The 24,877-nt window shown below is 43.9% G+C and overlaps 1 protein-coding gene across 5 annotated transcripts in view; it reads right to left on the minus strand.

Annotated features, from left to right (window-relative positions):
- Positions 1-24,877, minus strand: part of STS (steroid sulfatase) — a 187,368-nt gene that overhangs the window by 125,132 nt on the left and 37,359 nt on the right. For 4 of the 5 annotated variants that reach the window (XM_075915349.1, XM_075915356.1, XM_075915363.1 and 1 more), the window contains 2 exons: positions 19,058-19,180; positions 4,451-4,874 (listed from right to left, as the gene is read on the minus strand). In XM_075915349.1, the coding sequence (XP_075771464.1) occupies positions 4,451-4,874; positions 19,058-19,180 (547 nt within the window). The remainder of the gene's footprint in view (positions 1-4,450; positions 4,875-19,057; positions 19,181-24,877) is intronic. The other variant, XM_075915380.1, reaches the window with a different exon arrangement.

A 24,877-nucleotide genomic window follows, 5' to 3' on the forward strand; every position in this document is an offset into this window, starting at 1 on the left:
CTGAAGCAACCAGAGACACAAAGGGCGGATGAAAGGGGCAAACATACAAGTAAAGTGCTCACATGGTTATCAATATGATATTAATACATCAGGGGTTGAACCTATACAGAAACCTGCACATATATACAGTAGACTACTAGAAAAATTACCAGTCATTGTCTGGATTCTTAACTCAAATAAGTTTTGTTTTTCTTCATTTTAATCATTGCTGTAAGGTGGGGCTGGGAAGAGGGGTTCAGTATGGAGGCTGACCTAGGGAGAGAGGACAACGCCAGCCCTCTCTCGCTGCAGCAGCTTGGAGCCAGTTAAGAAGCGCCTATCCATGGCCGCTGCCATTGCAATGGGCCTACCTGGGTGAGGGGTGAATGTCCTCTGAATAGGGGACAGACCAACACACACATACAAACAGACACACAGATAAACTCTCTGAAATACATAGTAGGTAGCTTTCCCTTTCTCTACACCTGCCCCCTCCTGGCCCAATGCAGTTATAGCTGTCCCAGTCTCCATCTCTGACCCGTTGCTGCCCCCTGTGGTCTCTCTGCAGTACAACTGTCTCTCCTGCCAGACCCCTCCCTTTCCATTGTATGAGAAACAATCACATACCAGGCACATCCAAATGTCCTGGCACAACCAACCCCTTATCTTGCTTTATGTTATGATAAGAGAAAGCTGCCTACCAAATTTGGTGGTACTAGTTCTTAGTTTTAGAAGATTTTTGGAACAGGTGGACTGACAGACGGACAGAAAAACAGCTAGAAAATGAACATTTCTAAAATATATAATGCGATATCGAAGTACAAGAGTGTCTTGCGTTAATCAGCTGGTTAGTTTCTATGGGAATCATGAAAAGCATCTGATTTCAGAGCTCTAAATCCTAGAATTATGGGTATAATCATTTTTGGTACAAAATGAGACCTGTACAGCATGCCTGGTGCCTGCTTTTAAGCCTTGGTGATGCATCAAAAAAGCTCTAACTCACAGCTGTGCTATAGAGGATGAGAGCTAAACTGGATATAGGCTATAAATGTGTTTCAGAGCTTTTACTATGCCAAATTGTGACTAGAATAGAATAGGATAAAAGGTAATTTCTTTTAATGATATGTTTATTAGCTGTCTCCACAGACTTCAGAGAATTATGGTTACTCAATCCATGGTGTTAGAGAGGAGGCTTCATCTGTATCTGCATGAAAAATGTTCAAGTAGTATTATCTCCCATAACTCTCAGTTATGGGCCTATTTTATCTATGCAAATATAATTGTCCAAAAGTCGGATTTCCCTGTTTTTATCTCATCTGAATGGTGGTCAGCCATCTGAACTCAGTAGCAAGAGATATGCTCAAAGAACAAAAAGATGCTTTGATCTTGCCAATTCCAAAGCTTAAAATAAACCTCTGATATTTTTAATTTTTTGACTTCCTGTGCATCACACTATTTAGTAAAGGATATGCTGATGAGATATAAATAGAATTAAGATTATTTTTAGTAAAGGTCATACACAGATCGGGGCAATAAAAATTTTGCAGAAGCCCATGATTGGTCCTTAACTTTCGGTAAAAATACCATGAGAAAGAGGAGGCTAACAGTCAGAGCATTACCAGGAGCTGATCTCCAGCTCCTGGAGTGCTGACCCAACTCTAGCGGGGAGGGTCCACTGTTTCGGCAGTCCCAGGATCACTGCTCTGATGGCCAGCCCCCTGCCCAACTGCCTACTGGTCTTGGGATTCAATTCTAGCTGTTGCTCTGGAGACCCAGGGAACAACTGCTCAGGCAGTCTTGGGGCTGAACTCTTACCGCTGTTCTGGTGGCCCAGAGACCACCAGCTGGCTGCTTCACTGTACCATAGGACTGCTGCTCTGGCAGCCTGGAGGGAATGCAGTTCTGGCAAGCCTAGGCCTAACTGCAAGCCACACAGCCCCAGCACAGACTGTTAGCCACATTTCCAGCCCTGCCATTGCTTGTGAGGCACTGATTGACAGCTGCTGCTCCAATCTCACTGGTGTGACTCCACTCCAAACCTGCCTCAGAAGAAGTCATGTAGGTCCTGGAAAATCACAGAATCTGTGACCATCCATGACAGAATCATATCCTTAGGCATAATTGCATTGAATTTAGCATTATAGAGTCAAGGTGGCTGAGGTAATATTGTTTATTGAATAAACTTCTGTTTGTGAGAAAGATAAGCTTTTGAGTGTACACAGAGATCTCCAGGTCAAGCAAATGTACTGAGTATCACAGATAAATATAAAGGTGGAACATACTGTTTAGTAACTACACAGATTTCAAGAAACTATTCAAGGTAAAGTAGCCAGTTAACCCCTCTCCAGTCCTAGCAGGGGAAAGAGAGGAAAAAGCAGAGGTGGAGTGTTAATGAGTGACATATTATTGTAGTAAGACATAAATCCAGAGTGTAATCAGTGCATGATTTTTAGTATCAAGCAAAGTTCTAAATGTAAGTATCCAGACCTGACTTTGAAAGTATTGTGAGGGTTTCAGTTGAGGATGAAGACTGGCAGGTCAAGACATAGAGGGAGATCAATTAGTGAAAAGTGTTCACCCACAAGATATTTGTTTTTTTTTCTGTTTTTTATCATTTTTCTATGTGAGCTCATTTGAGAGCAAAGTGATTAGTTTTATCCACATGGTTGTTATTGGGCCATTTAATACACTGGATGAGGAACACCACATGATATGACAGGCTTGTGTAGGACTCATGGATCTTAAAATGTGTTATGGGTGGTACTGATAATAGTAGGAGCGGGGCTACGTTTACATATTTTGCACCTGTTATGCTGGCAGGATCTGGTGCCACTTTGAGTTGGTGGGTCCTGATCTGTGGAGAGCTTGGAGAGGTTGGGAGAGGTTATGTGAAGGCCAGAAGAGGGGGTTCTTGAAAGATTTCTTTTGGGATGTGGTCCCCATTAAGTATGGGATGTAGCTGTTTAATAGTACACTGAATGAGTTTCTTTTCCGTCTTGTATTTAGCTCCAACACTGATTATGTTTCCTAGATCTGTACATCAGCTCTGTGTGGCTCAAAAGCTTTTCTCTCTCACCAACAGAAATTGGTTCAATACAAGATATCACCTCACCAGCTTTATCTCTCTAATATCCTAAGATCAGTATGGCTACCCACACTGCATCAAACTTAACATGAAATAATTAGCACTCATTTGACTTCTAAAAATAGCATAATGCCTCGTGTATATTTTGATATGTTTATCATAAGTATACAAACCTGCTCTTGAGGGAAAATTATAATTTAGAACCAATATAAACTGGACTGACCTGCCTCCATACAACTGTAATCAGAAACAAAATTAGTATTTATTTTCACACACTCTCTGACACTGTCTAATAATTGCACACAGAGTCATGGAGTTTAATGCCAGAACATAATTTATCTTAAATAACCAATATGTGTTAATTCAAGCTTAACATGTTTTTTGTCTAGGAATTATATTGACAATTGTGGACCAAATCGTCAATTTATCACTTTAGCTCCAATTAAATCAATAAAGCTATGCCAAGTTAGACCAACAGATGTTCTGGATTTGTTTTTTCTGGACATTCTATACACTAGTATGAAATATCATACAACTTCATTTACATTTATGAATGTGCCACCCAAAAATCAAGGCACCCCTAATCACTATTTTCTCTTAAAAATGTAGACAACTGAAGTGTGGTTTAATAGATGTACCGAAGGGCATATAAAAATCGAACACAAACACTTTTCCAGTTTAACATACTCAGGGATCACATAACTACACTGGCAATAATTTATCTAGCATGGCATTTTCAAATTCTGAAAACACTCTGAATAACATTTCAAAAGATAAGCAATTCTGGAAACAATTTCCTACACAGTATTAAGTCACGCTGAACTTATAAAGAAGAATACAGAACCCAAACTTACATTAATTGCTTAATGGAATGTTGTCTTTTATGATACCTTGTTATTTTTAAACATGAAAATATAAACAGTATAACTGACATCAATGGGAATTAGGCACCAAATAGCTTTGAGGATCTGGGCCTTCAGCACTTTGGAGTCAAAATCTCACTGAAAGTCAGTCGTATGAAAATGAGACCTAGGCTCCTAAGTGAATTATGTATTGCCGTGCTAAGAAGAGCAACATACATCTGTCTCTCTGCATTTTGCATTGGGAAAAATAACTATGCCTCTCTCACAAAGTACTGAAGATTATGGAAGACAGCAAGATGGTTCTTCCAGATGTGTACCTGGGTGCATATGCAAAGCTTAAGACACCTAATTGTTAAATAGTTAACTTTCATTAAACATAAGATTCTTAGCAATCTGTTAAATCTAGAGAAAAATGACAGTGTTACATGACCCTGTTTTCTTCATCCACCAGTTTATATATTTTAAGCAACAACATGACAGTAGAATGATGGCATGAAGTTTTAACATGACTAGATCAACCTACCTTCCTATAAACTGTACAGCTTCTTCAGTCAATCTTTGAGTAAGGTTCTTGTAGGACAGTGGCTGCTGGATAATCTGGTGATTCCTCATCAAGAAGCAGTTTAAATATCGAAAAGTATAAAAGAAGATGAGCAAAAGTCCAAGCAAAAGTATAAGTATTAAAAAGGAGTATCCTACTGCTCCACGGGGTATTCTGAGGAAGCCAACATAATGCAGCACCCCCAAAGAGATTAAGAGGATGCCAATGAGCTGAAGTGGAGTGGCTAGGTATGGTTGAATCCCTGCCACAAACACACTGCCTTCCCCTGGTTTGCAATCTCTAAGATTGGTCATGGTGAGCCCATAGAAGTAATCAAATCCATGGTTGAGGGGATGGTGACAGAAGTCATTCCTGCTGTAACAGCTCAGCCCAAGATGCCACTTTCCTATAAGGAAACAAGCACATACAAACATTTAATAGCCTCATTTGTAGCATGTGCCCCAACGAATAAGGGGAACAGCCACCTTTGAACTAGCATTTTTCCCTCTTTATTATGTGGATCCTTACTGCTCTCCCATCCCTTGTTTATACCTTCATTCTCAAAGTCTTAACATCATATCTGTAGTTTCTTAAGTGACCATTAGGTGGGTGTGAGAGGCTACTTTAGAACAACAGACCTCTAACAGTTAACTTTGAAAATATAGCCTCTGATCATGTGTAGGTAAGGCCCCTTAAGCAAATATTTATTTATATTAGTTCCTGGTGAACAGTCTCTACCAGTTTTTCAAAAACAGTCTTTGTGGGTTTGTTGCAACCATTGTGATATATTGGGTAAATATTATCTATTGAATGTATTGCTAAAACACAGTAACTTGAGGTGTTCCAAACAATTAGGTGTTTAAAATATGCTCAGTTTTTTATACAAGGGATCATACAACCTTTAAAATGCAGTCACTATATCTGCATGAAAGATTCCCTTTCCTGATCTTGTTTAAAAAACAAACAACAAAATCCATACATAGAGATTCCTTAAATTTATTTACTTTGCATTTAAGTGACAAAGAATTTTTTCTTCATAAGCTTGGGAACTAGTCATAAAAGGAAGAGAGAAGACAGGTTCTGTTCTAAGTTATGCTGCTCTGAACTATGTGTACATTCCATTCACGCCAAATGAGAACCTTTATTTACAAAGACAATTCTTCAGAACAAGCAATATTCCTTGGTGTGTGTCTGTGCAATGCCTAGCACATTTTCCCTCTACTCTACAACTAAGTGTCATTTTAGTAATCATCATCATCAACAAAATCTCCAGACTTATACTGAAATAACTGAACAGAAGCAAAATCAATCATTAGACCCAGATAATGCATGCTTTGACTCATTTTTAGTCCTTGTAACTTTAATTATTTAAAAGTTGTCAGAATAAGATAACAACATTTTAAGTAGCCTATCCCAAGGATCAAGTACAAGACAATTTTGAAGTTGTCAAAAATGATCTGTAAATTCACACCATTGTAAGTTTAAAAAGTAATTTAAAACTTTTTATTGACAGAGAGCTTCAAATGGAAACTAGTTTTTAATACTTTAGAAAATAATTCTAGGCAGGGTTCCAGCATTACCGCCTCACAAGCATCAGTGGCCTTCCCTCGATATGAGGATGATGTCTGCCAAAAAAGACAAGTCATTGATGAGACTTAAGATGCCTGAAGAGTCCATTTCCTTCTCTACGAGTTTTTCAACCTATGACGGGTATTGCTTAGAGAGAGCACAATTGCTGGCCAGGATGCGTATAGTTTCCTTTGTCCTCTGCTGTTCCTCAGCCTCATAAACAAGGCAATTCTCTTCTAAACAAGCTAAGCCTTGATATATGATATGGCACCATTACAGTTTAGTGATAGTCAACTCTTCCCTGTTCATGGGAGCAATGCCTCCCTTCTGAAGATACACTTTTAGGGAGTCCTTGTAACATTTCCTCTGTCTTCCACAGGTTTTCTTACCATAACTAAGTTGAGAAAAAGAGGACTTGCTTCCGAAGATGAGTATCAGATCTCCATACACAATGACCTGCCCAAGAAAGTTGATGTTACATAATCTTTGTCCCAACACTGGTGTTATCAGATTCAGAAAGAACACTGGTAGTGGTGTGATTGTTTTCCCATCTGAATCACAGAATCTATTGAAGGTAGCACTGCTGGTACAATTCCACATGCTTAAGATGACTTTGGTATGTCACCCATGTCTTGCTCCCATAAGAAAAGAATGGGGATGAATACTGCATTATAGGCCGGGACATTTCCATTTGACGTTATCTGTCAATAAAGACATGATGGAGCAACTCTCTGAGGGTATGTCTACACTACCCCGCTAGTTCGAACTAGCGGGGTAGTGTAGACATACCCTGAGAGATGTGCTGGCACAGAACATGAGAACAGAAAATAGGTGGAACTTTTGTCTTCTTTCTGTATCACACAACTTCTGAACTTGCACAAAGAAAGACTGTATCTGATGTTGATAATTCATGAGCCTAAGATGGGGATGCATGTTCATCCTGTCTTTCCCATTCCCAACAACATATTAGACCTTCTCAGAAGACAATTCCATTTCATAATCATTTTTGTGATTTTGAAATTTGTTTTCTTTCCAAGGTTCAATAAAGCTCTTGAACATTTTCACAAAATAAAATTGTCTCAAACCAGCTATTTTTCTATTCTGGTCTTCTCTCTCTCTGGTCAAAATGGTCAGATAATCTTGAATCTCAAACCTTCTAGATGGAACTCTCCTCAAAATCAATGCCTCTGTGAAATGTTTCATTTTCAAGGAAACAGCAATTTTTTCGGACAAAATTACATTTAGCCAAAAAGTGTTCCAACCTGCTCTGTTATTCACCCTTCTAGCATAGCACCCCCAAACACCAAACAGGACAAGGTAAGGATAAGGCTAGGATCTAGTTTTCTTTGCACACCAGCTGGTAGTCTTAGGCTAGCAATACAAGGAGCATGTGCTATAACTCATAGGATAAACTAGCATCAGGGCCAGGATGTGGCTTGGGCATTAGTATGAGTCATGGGTCAAAGGGCCAGGAGCCAATTACAAGGAATCAGGCAGACTGGAATACCAGGAGATCAAAATAAAAAAACAGACCGGAAGGTAGCGATCAAGAGTCAGTTACCGAGAGTCAGGATATGTGTACGTCAGAAAACAGGAACAGATAAACACCAGACCAGCAGGGCTAGGCAAGGGGAAGCTCAGTTATTCTTCCTGTTCCTCCACTGATTTAAACAGAGGTTACAGTCCGGTCAGGAACCTTTTATCTCCCCCTGTAAGTTTAGGACAGAGCTTATGTCCCAGTTGGTCTTCATGAATCCTGGGCCTAACTGAAGTCTGTGACTTGCCAAGTGGAGCATTAGAGTGTATTGATTCCAGAAATCTGGATTTGATACCTGCGGGGCCTGACAATTACAAAAATGGCTCACCAGACTTGCCTCCAGTGAAAATGCAAGTATTTATCACTCCTACACTCAATATGTCACAAGCAATGTCCTTTGCTATCAAGATAGCCAGCAACCTTAACCCCCAAAGGCACACAGTTCTCTACAGACAAAATGTCTTTGTTCTCTACTATTGTGGACCAATACATGCACGAGAACAGAAGAAGGTACAAAAATCACACTATGGCCCAATGTACTGAATTTCTAGGTATAGTCACAGTGACATATGGACCTAAAAGTGAAATTGTGAAGCTCTGCATTTCAGTTCTATCTAAAAGTGGCACTGTACAATTCTTCTCTTCCTATTCACTAGGGCACTAGCCAGCTCACATTGTTATGCTATTAGTTTTCTAGCCCCCTCCAGAGAGTTTGCTACTAGTTCCTTTGATTGATCTGCAATTTCCCAGAGACTCAGTCAAACCAATAAAAGTGAGACTGATAAAATTACAGTACTGCATCAATGTACTCTCTTTGATTTTTGATGACTGTCTTTGGGTTCAGAAAATAATCTTAAAGCCAGATGGATAGCAAGTTGAGCAGCATGTTCTATAAAGTGAGATAAATGAAGTAAAATTATAGGTTTATAATCAAACATATACAATTAATCTTCAAACCTTTTACAAATAATCTGTATTTTAATGTGTCAGTCTCAAAATGCTTGTGATTAGGAAGGTTATGGAAAAGTGCTACAAAAACAAATATAGCATACCTATCTTTTAAAGGAGCGTCTTACAAATTGAACAGCACGCACAATTTAGGGAATTTTAATAAAAAAACTTTTATTAAATGTAACAAATTAGTCAGTGTATATGAACTCCCACTGTGATTAAGAACTGTCAAGTTACAACTTAATCCAGACAAGACAGAACCCACATTTCATAACCTTCTGGCACATGGCAAAGTCCACATTTCCCCTCTTTTTTATTAGATTGTTGGGAAAAGAGTTTGCAGGAAACTCGGTTGCGTATATCAACAGGCTGTTCTTTTTTATGATTTTATGTGTGATTTACCTTTGGGACAGGCATTGAACAGATCAGATAGATGCCTACAGCTATTATTTATGCATTCAAATAAATACATGTGTATGATGAATGAATTGTGAAGGTGTATATGGCAATGGATTCACATTGTTTTGTTCTTAAGAAGATCTTTGCCTATTCCAATATGCTAAACTACTAACTTCATTGGGTGGGCTCAGCAGGTCACCTAATCTCCAGCCAGATAGGATGTCTAGATCTTACAGGTTCTCACTTTGAAGGTCAAAATATTTGAATTTAGAAATGGGACTTTTCCACCATTGGAGATAGCCCCACTGAGGGCTCTAGACTAATTAGATGTTGGGCAAAAAACAGGAGAAATGAGGAAGAAGCTGGACTAAAGAATGCCTTCTGTCCGCTGCAGACAAAACACATTCTTTGGCTGTGGTAAAAAAGAACACAGTCTTTAACATTACTCTCCTGTTTCCTGCTGCAGCTAAATATAAGGGACAGTTAACGTGCAAGTGGTTATAGACTCAGATGCCTGCTTACCAGTTCAACATCCTTTGATCATTAGGTAGCTGTACTGACTTCAGTGGGACCACAAACAACTCTGATGTATGCAATGACCAAGGGTTATTTCCTACCTAAGTAGTATAGGCTGCCTTCTGTAGGTTGGGAGGGCAACAAAGAAGGTAGAAAAACATATATATGAAAACGTATTTATAGATTAAAAAGTCAAGAGAATTTGTGCACCAAACATAAAAAAGAAAGACAGGGGAAAGAAAAATACAAGAAAATAGGAAAAGCAAAGAGAAAGGGAATAAGACCCAATGGCCTAAAAAGAATGGTAATACAACTTTTTGGTGCAAAGCAACACGGAGATATTAATACATCACTAGAGGAGGTTGTGACAATAAATGGTTGGGAGAACGAAGCAAAGTCTCCCTGACCTGCCAAGCTGACAGGATGAGAATATAAACAGGCAGGGAAAGGTAGGTTGGCAGTGAAAATTGACAATATTTGACAATATTTCCCTTTTTCATTTATATATGCTCTTTCCCTAGTTTGAAGACTCTTCTTGATTTTCTGAAGGCTTCATTATGCTTTGAGATTATGGGACTACATGGAAGATTGCCATGTCACAGTGAAAGTAGTAAAGAAGACTAAACATTATGTAAATCAGCCTCCAGAAAATAAGCTACACTAAATGGGGCTACTTATTACAACCAGAAAAAACGAATTGTTGGATGCCTTAAATTGTACAGAAATTGCAGGGAATAAAACTGGTTAAAATGTTATAGTAACTCTCTCTGTGAATTATAGTGGTGTTACCTTATTTGCAGTGCAGCCTGTATTAAATAACACATCAGACATTTTCCTGTTCTGAATTTGTCAGGACATACCACCTTGTTTTGAAGAATCTGACAAGGATTTATTTTTGTATACTTCTTTAAAAGCTGGAATACATTTAGGCTTCATTTTTAGAGGTACTAAGCATCTATAACTCAAAATGATATCAAGTAACCTTAAAAACTCTAGATTAGTGGGCACATTTGAAAATGATGCTGTTAATGACAGGCCTGTAGATAACAAACACTGAAATGAAAAATCACAATAGGACTTCATTTGCGCTCAGTTCACAGAAATCTCATCAACATAAGCAATATGAAGTTACTTCCCAAGTTAGGAAAGCAGATATATCACAGTATTTAAATGCAGTACACGTAAACACAATCATAGAATCATAGAGCTGGAAGAGACCTCAGGAAGTCATCAAGTACAGCCCCCTGCCCAAGCCAGGACCTATCCCAACAAGACCAACCAAGCCAGGGCTTTGTGAAGACGAGACTTAAAAACCTCTAGGGATGGAGATTCCACCACCTCCCTAGGTAATCCATTCCAGTGCTTCACCACCCTCCTAGTGAAATAGTTTTTTCTAATATCCAACCTACATCCCACTGTAACTTGAGGCCATTGCTCCTTGTTCTGCCACCTGTCACTACTGTGAACAGCCTTTCTCCAGCCTCTTTGGAACCTCCCTTCTGGAAGTTGAAGGCTTCTATCAAATCCCCCTCACTCTTCTCTTCTGCAGACTAAACAAACCCAAATCCCGCAGTCTCTACTCATCGGTCATGCGCTCCAGCCCCCTAATCATTTTGGTCACCCTTCTCTGGACCCTCTCCAATGAGTCCACATGCTTTCTGTAGTGGGGAGCCCAGAACTGGACACAGTACTCTAGATGTGGCCTCACCAAAGCTGAATAAAGGAGAATAATCACTTCTCTGGATCTGCTGGCAATGTTCTTCCTAATGCACCCTAATGTGCCATTAGCCTTCTTGGCTACAAAGGCATACTGTTGACTCATATCCAGCTTCTCATCCACTGTCATCCCCAGGTCCTTTTCTTCAGAACTGCTACTTAGCCATTTGGTCCCCAGCTTGTTACAATGCTTGGGATTCTTCTGTCCCAAGTGCAGAACTTTACACTTGTCCTTAATGAACCTCATCAGATTTCTTTGGCCCAATCCTCTAATCTGTCTAAGTCACTCTGGACCCTATCCCTGCCCTCCAGCATATGTACCTCTCCCCTTAGCTTAGTGTCATCTGTGAACTTGCTAAGGGTGTAATCCATCCCCTCATCCTGGTCATGACATAACAGTAAATTATTATAACAACCCTAAACACTCTCTATTTGTTCAGCCATATTAGAACTGGCTATGTAGTCACCATAATAGCAATGGTTAAGAAGTTGGTGTGCAGTGACAAGTGTTACTCTGCGTTACATGTCAGTTTATTGCACCTACTTGTCACATTTTAAACTTAGACTGTGAGCTCTTTGGGGCCTTCATTTGTTCTGTGTCTGTACACAGCATTTCACAAAGGGGCCTTGACCACTGTTTCCCTTAAGATTTTCTATCCATGAGCTGAGTTTGTCTTATGAACCAATACTGAGGTCATATGTGCTTGTTCAGATGTGTGCCACTGTGGCTCCCAAGTTATTAACAAATATCTTATAAATATTTTTTTAAATGTTATAGAAGAAAGAATACTAAAACAAGGGATAATTAAGAAGGTGCATGACTTTAAATGTTTATTTAATATGAAGTCAAATAAAAAGAAAACTAATACGGAAAAAAATTTAGTAGCTAAATTCCAGTTTATAGCCCTCTCCCAGACCCTACTCCAGCTGGGCTTCCTCCTCAAATAAATCTGGCTCTCCTTTCAGGGAACTATGGATATGTCTACACTACAGCACTAATTCGAACTAACTTAATTCGAATTAGTTAATTCGAACTAAGCTAATTCGAATTAGTGCACCTAGACCTAAAAACTAATTCAAATTAGCGTTTTGCTAATTCAAAATAGCATGTCCACATTGAGTGGACCCTGAACCGAAGTTAAGGCTGGCTGGAACCAGTGCCAGCAGGACATCAGGTTAGGACTTAAGAGTGTGGAGCTGCTGCCACAGGCTAGCCGAGGGCTGTGCTTAAAGGGACCTGATCCCCACCCCGGACAGACAGTTCTCAGGGTTCCCTGCTTGCTTGTCTACCTCGATAAGGGACAGCAAAGCAGTCCTGTCTTGGAGTGCCCCTGAGTGCCCACACTCGGCACATCACAGCACTCGGCCATCAGCCCAGCTGCACTTGCCGCAAGCTGCCATCCGGGGGGATAAATTGGGGGGCTGTCAGGATCCAGGAGGCCCTGCAGGAGAGCTTCCACCCTGAGGAGCCCGCAGAGCCACCCCAGTCCTCCCTACCGGGGGCTAGTGCCCCATTCCTCCATCACCTCCTTCCACTTACCACTCCCTAGCCCCCCATTCATGTACAAAATAAAGGACACGTGTGTTCAAAAATAGAAACTCTCTTTATTTAACAAAACTGGGTGGGGATTAACCTCTGGGAAGACTGGGAAAAGGAGGTGGGAGAGGGGAGGGGGAAACATGGGAGGAGGGAGCTGGAAGGGGGAAGCCAGGGGAAGAAGGAGGAGGGGAAGTATAAAACTATGGTACGCGATATCTTCAGTACTGTGTAGAGATGTGGTCTCCTCACCTCAAAAAAGATATTTTGGCCTTGGAAAGGGTTCAGAAAAGGGCAACTACAATGATTAGGGGTTTGGAACAGGTCCCATATGAAGAGGCCAAAGAGACTGGGAGTTTTCAGCTTAGAAAAGAGGGGACTGAAGGGAGATATGATAAAGGTCTATAAAATCGTGAGTGGTGTGGACAGGGTGAATAAAGAAAAGTTCTTCATTAGTTCCCATAATAGAAGGACTAGAGGACACCAAATGAAATGAATGGACAGCCGGTTTAAAACTAATAAGCAAAAATTCTTCTTCATACAGCACATAGTCAACCTGTGGAACTCCTTTCCACAGGAGGCTGTGAAGGCTAGAACTGTAACAGAGTTTAAAGAGAAGTTAGATAAATTCAAGCAGGTTGGGTCCATGGAGTGCTATTAGCCAGGGGATAGGAATGGTGTCCCTGGCCTCTGTTTGTGGAAGGCTGAAGAAGGATGGCACGAGAAAAATCGCTTGGTCATTGTCTTTGGTCCATCCCCTCCGGGGTACTTGGTTCTGGCCACTGTCGGCAGACAGGCTACTGGGCTAGATGGACCTTTGGTCTGACCCAGTACGGCCATTCTTATGTTCTAAGCTCAGGGTCGGGGGTCTCACTGGATCAACTTGATTTTCATGCAAACCTGCTCCTGGGTTCACATGGAGGCCTCCCCCCAAACCTCGATGAGGTCCACGATCTCCGCACTAGACCAGGCGGGCGCCCGCCTCTCACAACCCCAGGCAGGCTCCTGGAAGCCGCCAGCGTGGTCCTGGGAAGAGGCGGAGGGCTGGGTGGCAGCGGGTGGCTGGCTCATTTCGTGCCAGGTGCAGGGTCTGCTGGCTGGGTGCTGGTAGGCTTGCAACTGGCACAAGCACTGTAGCCAGACTGTGCCCCTTTAAGGGCTCCAGGGCCGGGAGGGGGGCAGGAGAGTTTCCCTGGTTGTGCCCAGAGTGGCCACCAGGGCAAGTTGGGAAGGGCTAGCCTCCAACTAGTTCGAATTAAGTGGCTACACAACCCTTAATTCGAACGTCTTTAATTCAAACTAGACATTAGTCCTCGTAGAATGAGGTTTACCTAGTTCGAATTAAGCGCTCCGCTAGTTCAAATTAAGTTCGAACTAGCGGTTTGCATGTATAGACACTATGAAAGTTAATTCGAACTAACGGCTGTTAGTTCAAATTAACTTTGTAGTGTAGACATACCCTTAGTTACTTGGCCTTTCAGGGCTTGTGTAGGATACACTCTCCATTGCACACCTAGACAACATCTTATTGGATATTTCTACCCATTCACATTGTGTCTCAGGGCTGTATTTTATTTTAGTCATAGGCAAATTCAATCCAGTATAATTCTAGAATGTTCTTTTTATTACAGATAAATAGTCAAATTAGAAAAAATAGTTACATTGAATGCTTGTTCTGCACACAAGACAAATAAATCAGAGCTAGAGAGAGCTCTCTGATCAATCAAGTGCACATTTCCTTTGTCTGATCTGATTCACTCATAAGATTCTTCAAATCTTGAATGTTTATTAATAAAAATAATGTATAAGAAAAGTGACAAATGATATTTCTTGCTTTATGCCAGAGTGCACGGGCACTTGACTGTATTATTTCAAGTGATCAACTCAATTACAAGAGTTATTTTTTCTCAAAGTAACGAATTGTGTATTTGTATGGAAAGGTAATTAAAGGAATTTGTGTAAAGCTGAGCACATGTTGGATGGGTTTAATGAATTTTTTGCAGTTTTAATTAAAAAAAAAATCCAGCAGACAAGAAAGCAAAGGACATTTAAGGCCTGTTCTGAAACTCCTTCATTTTATTCCCTCTAACAAGGCATTCAAAGTATTCAGAGAAGAGACAGTTACTTACCTTTGTAACTGTTGTTCTTCAAGATGTGTTGCTCATGTCCATTCCATGTAGATGTGTGCGCGGTGTGTGCATGTGTCATAGGAAGTTTTTCCCCTAGCAGTAACTCGTTGGACCAGCAAAGGAGCCCCCTCGAGTGGCGCTGCTATGTCGGCTAATACATACTCCTGCTGACCCTGCACCTCCTGGGTTCCATCTTACTGGGCTATTTGGAAGAAGGGGACGCAGGAGGGATTTGGAATGGACGTGAGCAACACATCTTAAAGAACAACAGTTACGAAGATAAGAAACTGTCTCTTCTTCTCTGAGTGATTGCTGATGTCCATTCCATGAAGGTGACTCCAAAGGAGTAACCCCAGGAGGTGGGGTCGGAGTTTTAATCTTCCATGGAACAGAGAACAGCCCTATCCATAACTGTATCCTTCCTAGCCTGGTGAGCCAATACATAGTGATTGGCAAAAGTATGGACTGAAGAACAAGTGGCAACTTTACAGATGTCCAGTATGCGGACCTGAGCCACAAAGGCAGTAGAGAAGGCTGTAAGGAGAGGGACTGGCACCCTGGCCAACACTCTTTAGTAGTGTGATCCATGAAGCGACCGTCTGTGCGGAGACCAGCTGCATCTTCATCTGTTCCATGATTGCCACAAACAGCTGTGGAGACGGAGCCATATACCCTTAGGGGAAAAACTGTTGATGCATACATGCAGACAGTATGTGCACATCTACATGGAATGGACATGAGCAATCACTCGAAGAAGAAAACTATTTTCTCTACCTTTTTGTATATAAAGAAACAAGAACTGATAAAGGTTCTTGTAGGGCAAGAACTTTTGTGGTCCTATTTTATTTAATATAGATACATGGTAACATTTCTATACGTTATTCAACAATTTACCTTGGTGGTTCTGAGCTACAGACAACTGCTGTCTGAACACTAACACCATGTTCTTAGTTAAAAAGCCTCCAATTGAACAAGTCTGTATTTTGTGTTATGAATGCAATAAGCACAAATGTTTCAAATAAACACTAGTTACAAAGATACTTGAATTTAATCAGGTTAAAAAAAACCTAAATTAATTTTTGTTCTATAGTTATTACTGTGCTATTAAATCTCCACAAAAAAAGCTAAAAGGAGCAGGGGATGTTTGAATGATCCATGAAGTGGAGGGTGGCTCATCTCACTTCAGGACCACTAGGAAACAAACGACACATAGTTTAGTCCCTTGATTTTCAGAAACGCTACAGGATTGCGCAGCAGTGGTAGGCGCACAAGTGAGGGGCACCTAGAATGACCTCACAGACGTTTAATCACAGTCTGGACCCTGGCTAGAACCCATAGAAACTTAAAGTCCTCCCAAGATGTCCATGCCACCATCCCCCAACATTGCCCCCATCTGAGCCCCACCTGCCAGCACAAACTTCTCACAAACCCGGCTCAGTAACTCACCAATACACTTTGCTTCTTGCTTCGGGCTCCTTCCCAGACCAGAACACGCTTGCCCTTACAGCCAGAGATTTCCCAGCAGCATGGGCACACATGGTCTGCTCCCAGAACAGCTGGGCAGACACCACACGGTCCTGGCTACAGCTCCAGCCCTGAGGAAAGGCTGAAACTGGAGTAAGGGCCACATAGTGGGTGGTTCGCTGCTTCCAGGGTGGGATTGTGTGGTAGGAGACTGCCCCATATGCCGGGCTGAAGCTGGAGCCACAGTGCTATCTTTAGTACCACCATCCCTAGCCCCTACAGCCAACACACTGACCCAGCTGCTATTTTTAATACCATGGTCCTGTCCCCACAGCACTGGATTCATTATCAGCAGCCCATTGGTTTGCTTTTATGCCCTCACCCAAACTTCCACTTCCCAACTCAAACATATTGTGTGTGCCCTGGGGGAGGGGCTGGCCCGGTGCAGCAGGGGGAGGGGAAAGGTGCTGGCTGTGGGGTTTGCCCTGCTGGCAGGTGGTGCCCATGGGGCCAGCCGGCATGGAGAGTCCCAGCTGCGTCCCTGAGGTAGAGCTGCCCAGCCAGTGTGTGGGGGACTGGTTCTGACTTGCTCTTAGCAACATACCACCCACACATGGCCCCAAAGCAACAGAGATTCCCGGGGGCCTGCCCCTTCACCCCTCCCAGGCTCCTGCCCCCTCCTTGCTTTTCCCTCCCCCCACCCCTAGCCTTCCCCCTCCCTTTTTGCCCTTCCCATTCTCCCCCCCTTTCTGCTCTCCTGGGTCCCTGCCCATCCTCTGCTTTGCCTCCCTGGCACATGCCCCTGCCCTCCATCCACCTCTTCCCCCTAGCAGTCCCCTCCTTGCCCTCCTGACACCTGCCCCTCCCCCAACACCTTCTGCACCCTGGAGCCCACCCACCATCTCATCCACCTTCTGCTACCTGGCACTCACCTCTCCTTTTCCCCTCTGCTGCCATGTCCCCTACCCTCCCGTCACCCCATATGCTCCCCAGTGCCTGCTGCCCCTATCCCTCACCGTCCTCTGCTGTCCTGGTTCCTGCCCTTCTCATTCCCCTCAACCCTCCTGGGACCTGCCCCCCTTCCCATCCTCTCTGTTCCCTGTACCAGTCCTTCCTTCCCCTGTGTCCACCACTCCTCTAGCCCCACTCTGATCATCTGTAGCTACCTTTCCCCATCCTCTCTCCTAATACTTCCCTCTACCCACCTGCCCTGCCTCGCTCATCTGCCTTCTGGTGCCTCTCCCTCCCCACCCTCCCTGTGTCTGCCCGTCTGCTTCACCCCATAATCTCCCTGGCACCTGCACCTTTCCTTACCCCCTGCACCCTCCTGGAGCCTCCCCCTTCACTCACTGCCCCTGCTCTCCTTGCTCTCTTTCTCCCTAGTGCCCATCCCCTCACCATCCTCTGCTCCAGTTCTCATGTCCCTCTGTGCCCACACACATGACTTGCTCCATCCCCTGCCTTCCTCATACCCCACCTCTCCTTTCCACTCTTCTCCCAGCACTCAGTCCTCCCTTCTGCCCTTACCCTTTCCTCTCCCAGCATCACCCTGTTCCCTCTCTTCTCCCACCGCAACTGACACCTTATCTCCCCTCTCCTCCCCTCCTGCCCTTTCCTCTCATTGTCTCCTCTTGGCCCCATGGCATTTCTCTCCTCCACCCAGTCCATTGGTGTCATCCCTTTCTTCTCATGCCCTGCCCTCCCCCACCTGTCAGCACAAGCCCCTTCCTCTCCTCACCTCCACCTTTCCCTTAGACGCCCTCTACCCTTTTCCTCACCTTCTGCCTTTGACATGGCAGGCAGCTGTCCCATTTGTGGGGGGCAGGAGCTGGGTGGCTGTCCAATTTTCAGGTGCTATTTTTAGTTCTGTGGCCCCAGAAACTGCCCCAAAAACTGCCGGGCAGCCACAGCCCCAACCCCAACCCCAGTTGCTCTCAGAGCAGGATTGCATGTCTGGACTGGAGCCTGAGCCACCTGTGGTGCTCTTTTTAGTACCATGGGCAGCCCTGGCTTCAGACCCAGCATGCAGGATAGCTGCCCACCATGCAGTCTTGCCCTGGAAGCAGCTGGGGTTTGGACTGTGTGGTGGCTTCTGGGCTAGGACTGTGGTGCTATAAATAGCATCACGGCCCTGGCTACAGCCCTGACACACGGGGGGTGGCCTCATGGCAGGTAGCTTCCCCATGTGCCAGGACTGGAGCCGGGGCTGCCATGTAGCTGATCCTGGGCCAGGGCCATGGTGCTCATTTTAGTACCGTACCTAGGCTCCAGCTTCAGCAGCCACCACACGGCCCACCTTGGCTGCAGCTCTAGCCCTGAGGAAGGGTTAAAGATAGGGCCAGTTGCCCACAATGTGGTCCCACCCCGGAACAGCAGAGCAGCCTCTACACAGCTCTTCTAATAAGGTGCACAGGAATCAAATTCTTGTTGCGTGCCCTCACAGGTGCACACCTTAGAGGGACCCTTGGCCTCGACCCATGTTTCAGACCTTATGCCTTGTGTCAGTATAGATGAATAAGAAGGCATATCTAAATTATTAGTGCTTCACATATGCACAATTTTTCTCTGAATGTGTCAGTTCTGGTGAGCCACAAAGAGTTACGGGGTAAACTCATTGCTATGTGGAAACAAACAATTTTATGCCTCTGATTTAATGCTTCTTGCAATGTAGAAGATACACTTTTTATTTAAATGAATAATAAAACATAATAAATAATAAAACATATGCTATTATGTAAGAAATATAACCATACATATATCAATAGCTATACCTATAAGAGCTGTAGAATAACCTTTCTGCTTCAAAAGTTTCGCAAATGTTATTTCTTCAGTGGGAAGTCCACCAGAAGAGGCAGAAACTAAGAAGACACCAATGTTTGAAAATGCAGCCATTCCTAAATAAAATAAAAGTAAGTGTGAACAGCATAATAAGGAGAAACAATTTTTATTTGTCACTTCTATATATTTTATTAAAAGATGTCACTAGAACGGCATTTTTCCATCAGCAGCTATGGCAGCAACTGTCAGACAATTGTCTATTTTAGCTGAATCGGGTCATTTCTTCACTTTTATACAAAACTGAGAAATAGAGATAGAGAAAAATCTCAATTTACTGTGGGCCCTGCCAAACAGACAGATAACTTTTATAGTCATTACTATGACCTATCTGTGCTTATGAAAACAAAATTTGGGGTTGTCTGATTTAATATTTCTTAAGACTCAAGAATCATAAGGTAGCGATTAGCTGTGAGTGACAGTAGTGAGCATTCTGATGTTCTACTTCCAGAAATAACTCCTTCTATGAATTTGGGCAAATCACTCAATATATCTTTCCCTCATCTTATCCACCTGTAAACCTATGTGATACTATCTATTTCATAGGGATGTTTTGAGGGTTGGTTAATTGACATTTCTGACGTGTAAATCTGGAATCCTCAGAGCAAGGTACTAACAATGAGATCCCAGTTTTGACTCCCCTTACATCTGCAAAACTCTCTCAGCTCTGTAAATATCCAAATCCACTAATTTTGCAGAGCAGAAGTTCCCCAAGTGTTTACATTTCTGCCTTTGAGCATGCTCACTGCTGCCTCACTTTAGGCATCCAGATGACTATCTCCTGCCTAAGTCCCAGAGGGATTCTGCAACCAGGGAAAGGCAGGCATTCAGCTGCCTAAATTGTATTCTTGGCCCAACCCTGTAGTGTGCTTAGAGTGTCTCTACCAAATTGGTGTCAAGTATCAGAGGGGTAGCCGTGTTAGTCTGAATCTGCAAAAGCGGCGAGGAGTCCTGTGGCACCTTATAGACTAACAAGTGTAGGAGCATAAGCTTTCGTGGGCAAGTGGGTCTTTGCCCACGAAAGCTTATGCTCCTATACTTCAGTTAGTCTATAAGGTGCCACAGGACTCTTCGCCATTTCTACCAAATTGGGTGTCATTCAAAGTCCAGGAGGAAGAAGAGTTGATGCCTACCCTATAACTTTCAGTCCAGTCATTAGTAATAGAGATGTAGCTGTGTTAGTCTGATCTTGCTGAAACAAAAGAAAGGACTGTGCAGCACTTTAAAGACTAACTAGATGGTTTATTAGGTGATGAGTTTTCGTGGGCCAGACCCACTTCCTCAGATCAAATTCTGGAAGACAATTGGCATGACCATATATACCAAAGGAATACAATGGAAAAAAGTGAACACATTATAAAACTGACAAATCAGATTTAGAACAGAAGGAAGGTGAGGGGGAGGGCAAGTATCTGCGGGTATGTCTACACTACAATGGTAATTCGAACTAACTTAGTTCGAATTAGTTAATTCGAACTAAGCTAATTCGAACTAATGGATCCAGACTAAAAAACTAGTTCGAATTAGTGTTTTGCAAATTCGAACTAGCATGCCCACATTAAGTGGACCCTGAACCGGGCTTAAGGATGGCCGGAAGCAGTGCTGGCAGGGCATCAGAGAAGAACTTAGAGCGTGGAGATGCTTTCTCAGGCTAGCCGAGGGCTGTGCTTAAAGGGAACCGACCCCCACCCCGGACAGACAGTTCTCGGGGTGCCCCGCTTGCAAAGCAGTCCTGGCTTGGATTGCCCGAACTACCCACACTGGGCACATCACACCACTCGGCCATCAGCCCGGCTGCACTTGCCGCAGGCTGCCATCTGGGGAGAGGGGGCAATTGGGGGGCTGCAGGAGAGCTTCCACCCCCAAAGGCCCACAGAGCCAGCCCAGTCCTCCCCATCGGGGGCTCGTGCCCCATTCCTCCCTCACCTCCTTCCACTTACCCTTCCCTAGCCCCTCTTCTTGATGTACAAAATAAAGATAACATGTCTTCCAAAATGGAATCTGTCTTTATTGAACAAAACTGGGGGAGACTGGGAAAAGGAGGTGGGAGAGGAGAAGAGAGAGGCTGGGAGAGGGGAGGGCAACTAAAATGATCAGGGGTTGGGAACAGGTCCCATATGAAGAGAGGCTAAAGAGACTGGGACTTCTCAGCTTAGAAAAGAGGAGACAGAGGGGAGGCAGGATAGAGGTCTCTAAAAGCATGAGTGGCGTGGAGAGGGTGCATACAGAAAAGTTCTTCATTAGTTCCCATAAAGAAGGACTAGAGGACACCAAAGGAAAGGAATGGGTAGCAGGCTTCAAACTAGTAACAGAAAGTTGTTCTTCACAAAGCAAAGAGTCAACCTGTGGAACTCCTTGCTGCAGGAGGCTGTGAAGGCTACAACTAGAACAGAGTTTAAAGGGAAGTGAGATGCTGGGTCCATGGAGTGATATTAGCCAGGGGGTAGGAGTGGTGTCCCTGCCCAAAGTTTGTGGAAGGCTGGAGAGGGATGGCACGAGACAAATGGCTTGGTCACTGTCTTCAGTCCATCCCCTCCAGGGTCCCTAGGGTTGGCTGCTGTCGGCAGACAGGCTACTGGGCTAGATGGACCTTTGGTCTGACCCAGGACGGCCATTGTAAGCTCAGGGCTCAGGGTCGGGGGTCTCATGGTCCCCCTTGATTTTCTTGCCAACCTGCTCCTGGGTGGCCAGGCTGGCAGTTCTCCTGCCCTAGACGGCCACTTTCCTGTGCCTAGTGCGGAGATCGTGGACGAGGTCCACGATGTCTGCACTAGCCCAGGCGGGTGCCCGCCTCTTGCGGTCCCGGGCAAGCTCCCGGAAGCCGCCAGCCTGGTCCCAGGAAGAGAGGGAGGGCTGGGAGGCATCGGGTGGGTGGCTCGATCCGTGCCAGGTGCAGAGTCTGCTGGCTGGGTGCTGGCAGGCTTGCACCTGGCACGGGCACCGTAGCCAGCCCGTGCCCCTTTAAGGGGTCCGGGGCCGGGAGGGGGGCAGAAGAGTTTCCCTGGTGTTGGCCAGAGTGGCCACCAGGGAAAGCTGGGGAGGGCTAGCCTCCCACTAGTTCGAATTAAGGAGCTACACACCCCTTAATTTGAACTAGCTAGTTCGAACTAGGCTCAATCCTCGTAAAATGAGGTTTTCCTAGTTCGAACTAAGCACTCCGTTAGTTCGAATTAAATTCGAACTAACGGAGAGCTAGTGTAGCGCCTATGAAAGTTAGTTCAAACTAACGTCTGTTAGTTTGAACTAACTTTGTAGTGTAGACATACCCTGAGAGATAATGATACTAGGGGTGATAATTGGGGACGCTATCTTTGTAATGGGCAAGGTAATTAGCATCTTTGTTAAGGCCCATTCATAAAGTGTCAAATTTAAGCATGAATGACAGTTCTGAGGTTTCCCTTTGTAGTCTGGTGTTAAAGTTTCTTTGAAGCAAGATACATGTTAGTAAGATCGTTAAGACTACGCCCAGATTGGTTGAAATGAAAAGAAACTGGTTTATCCTTGTGAAGATGTCTGATTTGCGGGCATTAATTCTTTGGCGAACTGTCTGAGAAGTTTGTCCCATATACATAGCAGAAGGACACTGTTGGCACATGATGGCATAAATTTATATTTCTGGATGAACAGGAATATGTGTTCTTGAGCTTGTAACTGACATGGTTAGGTCCAGTGATAGTGTCACCAGAGCAAATATGTGGACAAAGTTGGCAACAGGGTTTGTTGCAAGGGAAAATTCCAGTCATTAGCATACTCGTGTGGGATTCAGGAGACCTGGGTTAAATTCCTTCTATATCAGAGTATCCCATAGCTCAGCTCTGTGCTTAAATTGGAATGAAAGGTGCTAGGGCTCAAATAATTTTTTTTTTTTACATTCACAACTCATGAAGCAAGCCCAGAGGTGATGGGGCTACTGAACAGCCAAGCCCAGAGATACCAGGGCTCAGCTCTGGCACAAATTAAGCACTGGCTTAATGATTGGAGCACTTTTTTGACTCTCACTGCCACCACTTCCTTGTCTTCACCTCCCTCGCAATCTGTGTTTTGTGTGGAACAAAGCAGGCACCTAAGATGTCTAAACCATCTGACTCCAGGAGGTAGGTTCCCATTTGTGGACTGCAAAGCAGAGCAAGTCACCTTCTCGTAAATGTTGTTATTTCAGATGTGTTGTTCACACTCATTTGAATCAGGTGTGCATGCACCACATGCACATTGGTAGGATTTTTTCCCCTTAGCAAACCCTGTTGGGTCAGCTGAAGAGCCCCTTAGAGTGGTGTCTTCATAGTGCTCTATACATGACCCTGCTGACTCAACCTCCCTCCCTCTTTGGTTCCTTCTTGCTGGCTACTCTGACAGAGGGGAAGAAGTGTGGGGCTAGGAATGGATGTGAACAATGCAACTGAAAGAACAGTTACAAGAAGTTAATTGTCTTTTCTTCGAGTACCCATTCACGTTGATTCCAATCAGGTGACTCCCACGCTATCTCCCAGAGGTGGGACCAGAGGTAAGGAATTGCAGAGTGGAGAACGTTTGTCAACAGCTGCATCGTCTCTAGATGATGGCACAGTGAGCAATGAACATGTGCACCAAAGATCAGGCTGCCACTCTTGGATCTGCAGATCTCTTGGATACATAATTGGGCCAGGAAGGCATTTGACAAGGCTTGTACCCTTGTTGAATGGGCTGTAATTGCCAGAACTGACACCATGGCCAGATCATAGCAGGTACAGATGCAGTCTGTGACCCTGCAAGAGATGTGTTGCGAAGAGTCCAGCCTGCCACCACTATGAACAGCTGATGTGATTCTCCAAGACATTTCAGACAGGAGTCATGGAGGTCATTAATGAACATAGGCTTTTGGCACATACTGCACACTTTCAAAGCCTTGCGCTTGTGGCATGCCCCAGAGCCCCAAAGGAGGTAAGGGGGATGGAAAGGATCCAGCACACACTGGATAACAAGCAACTACAACTATAATTACATTAGAACTAGAGAAAAATAAACAAACAGAGGGAGTAACTGAGCTAAAGGATTACTTGCTTAGCAAGTGAAATGCAGTTCTAATGGCCACTGTGGATGGTAAGAAGGAATTGAAGGGGGGTTGGATTGGACAGGCAGGGCCATACATTGAGTGCCATGAAGGCATCACTCCATGGCGCATTCTTGCTGATCCAGGGGGAACTGTTAAGGGGAAAAGTTTCTGACAACCGTGTATGCGGCAATGCACGCACCTGACTGGAATTGATATGAACAAACATTCAAACAGGAAGGTGTCTTTTCTTCAGCCTGGACTTAGGCACCGATCTCTGAGCATACATCCATCTGGTCAGCAACTCCCATTGGCTAATTTAGGCAAGTCCTCACCCAGCGTGCTGGTTTCTGTGAATCATATTCTTAAGAGCTTATCTCTTCCCATTCATTGTATAGGGATCCTAGGCATCTCAGTTTGGTGGACCATAGTGTAGTTCCTGTGATTTTTCTAGGCACCAAGACATTAGGTGCCACAATGTTCAGTGTTGCAATGCTGAAATCCCTTCATTGATCATAGAATCATAGAGTTGGAAGAGACCTCAGGAGATCATCAAGTCCAACCCACTGCTAAAAGCAAGACCAAACCCAACTAAATCATCCCAGCCAGGGCTTTGTCAAGTCAGGACTTAAAAACCTCTAGGGGTGGAGAGTCTACCCCTTCCCTAGATAACCTATTCCAGTACTTCACTGCTCTCCTAGTAAAATAGTTTTTCCTAACATCTAACTGG

The sequence above is a fragment of the Pelodiscus sinensis genome, chromosome 1 (genome assembly GCF_049634645.1).
Source record: "Pelodiscus sinensis isolate JC-2024 chromosome 1, ASM4963464v1, whole genome shotgun sequence".
Classification (NCBI taxonomy): Eukaryota; Metazoa; Chordata; order Testudines; family Trionychidae; genus Pelodiscus; species Pelodiscus sinensis.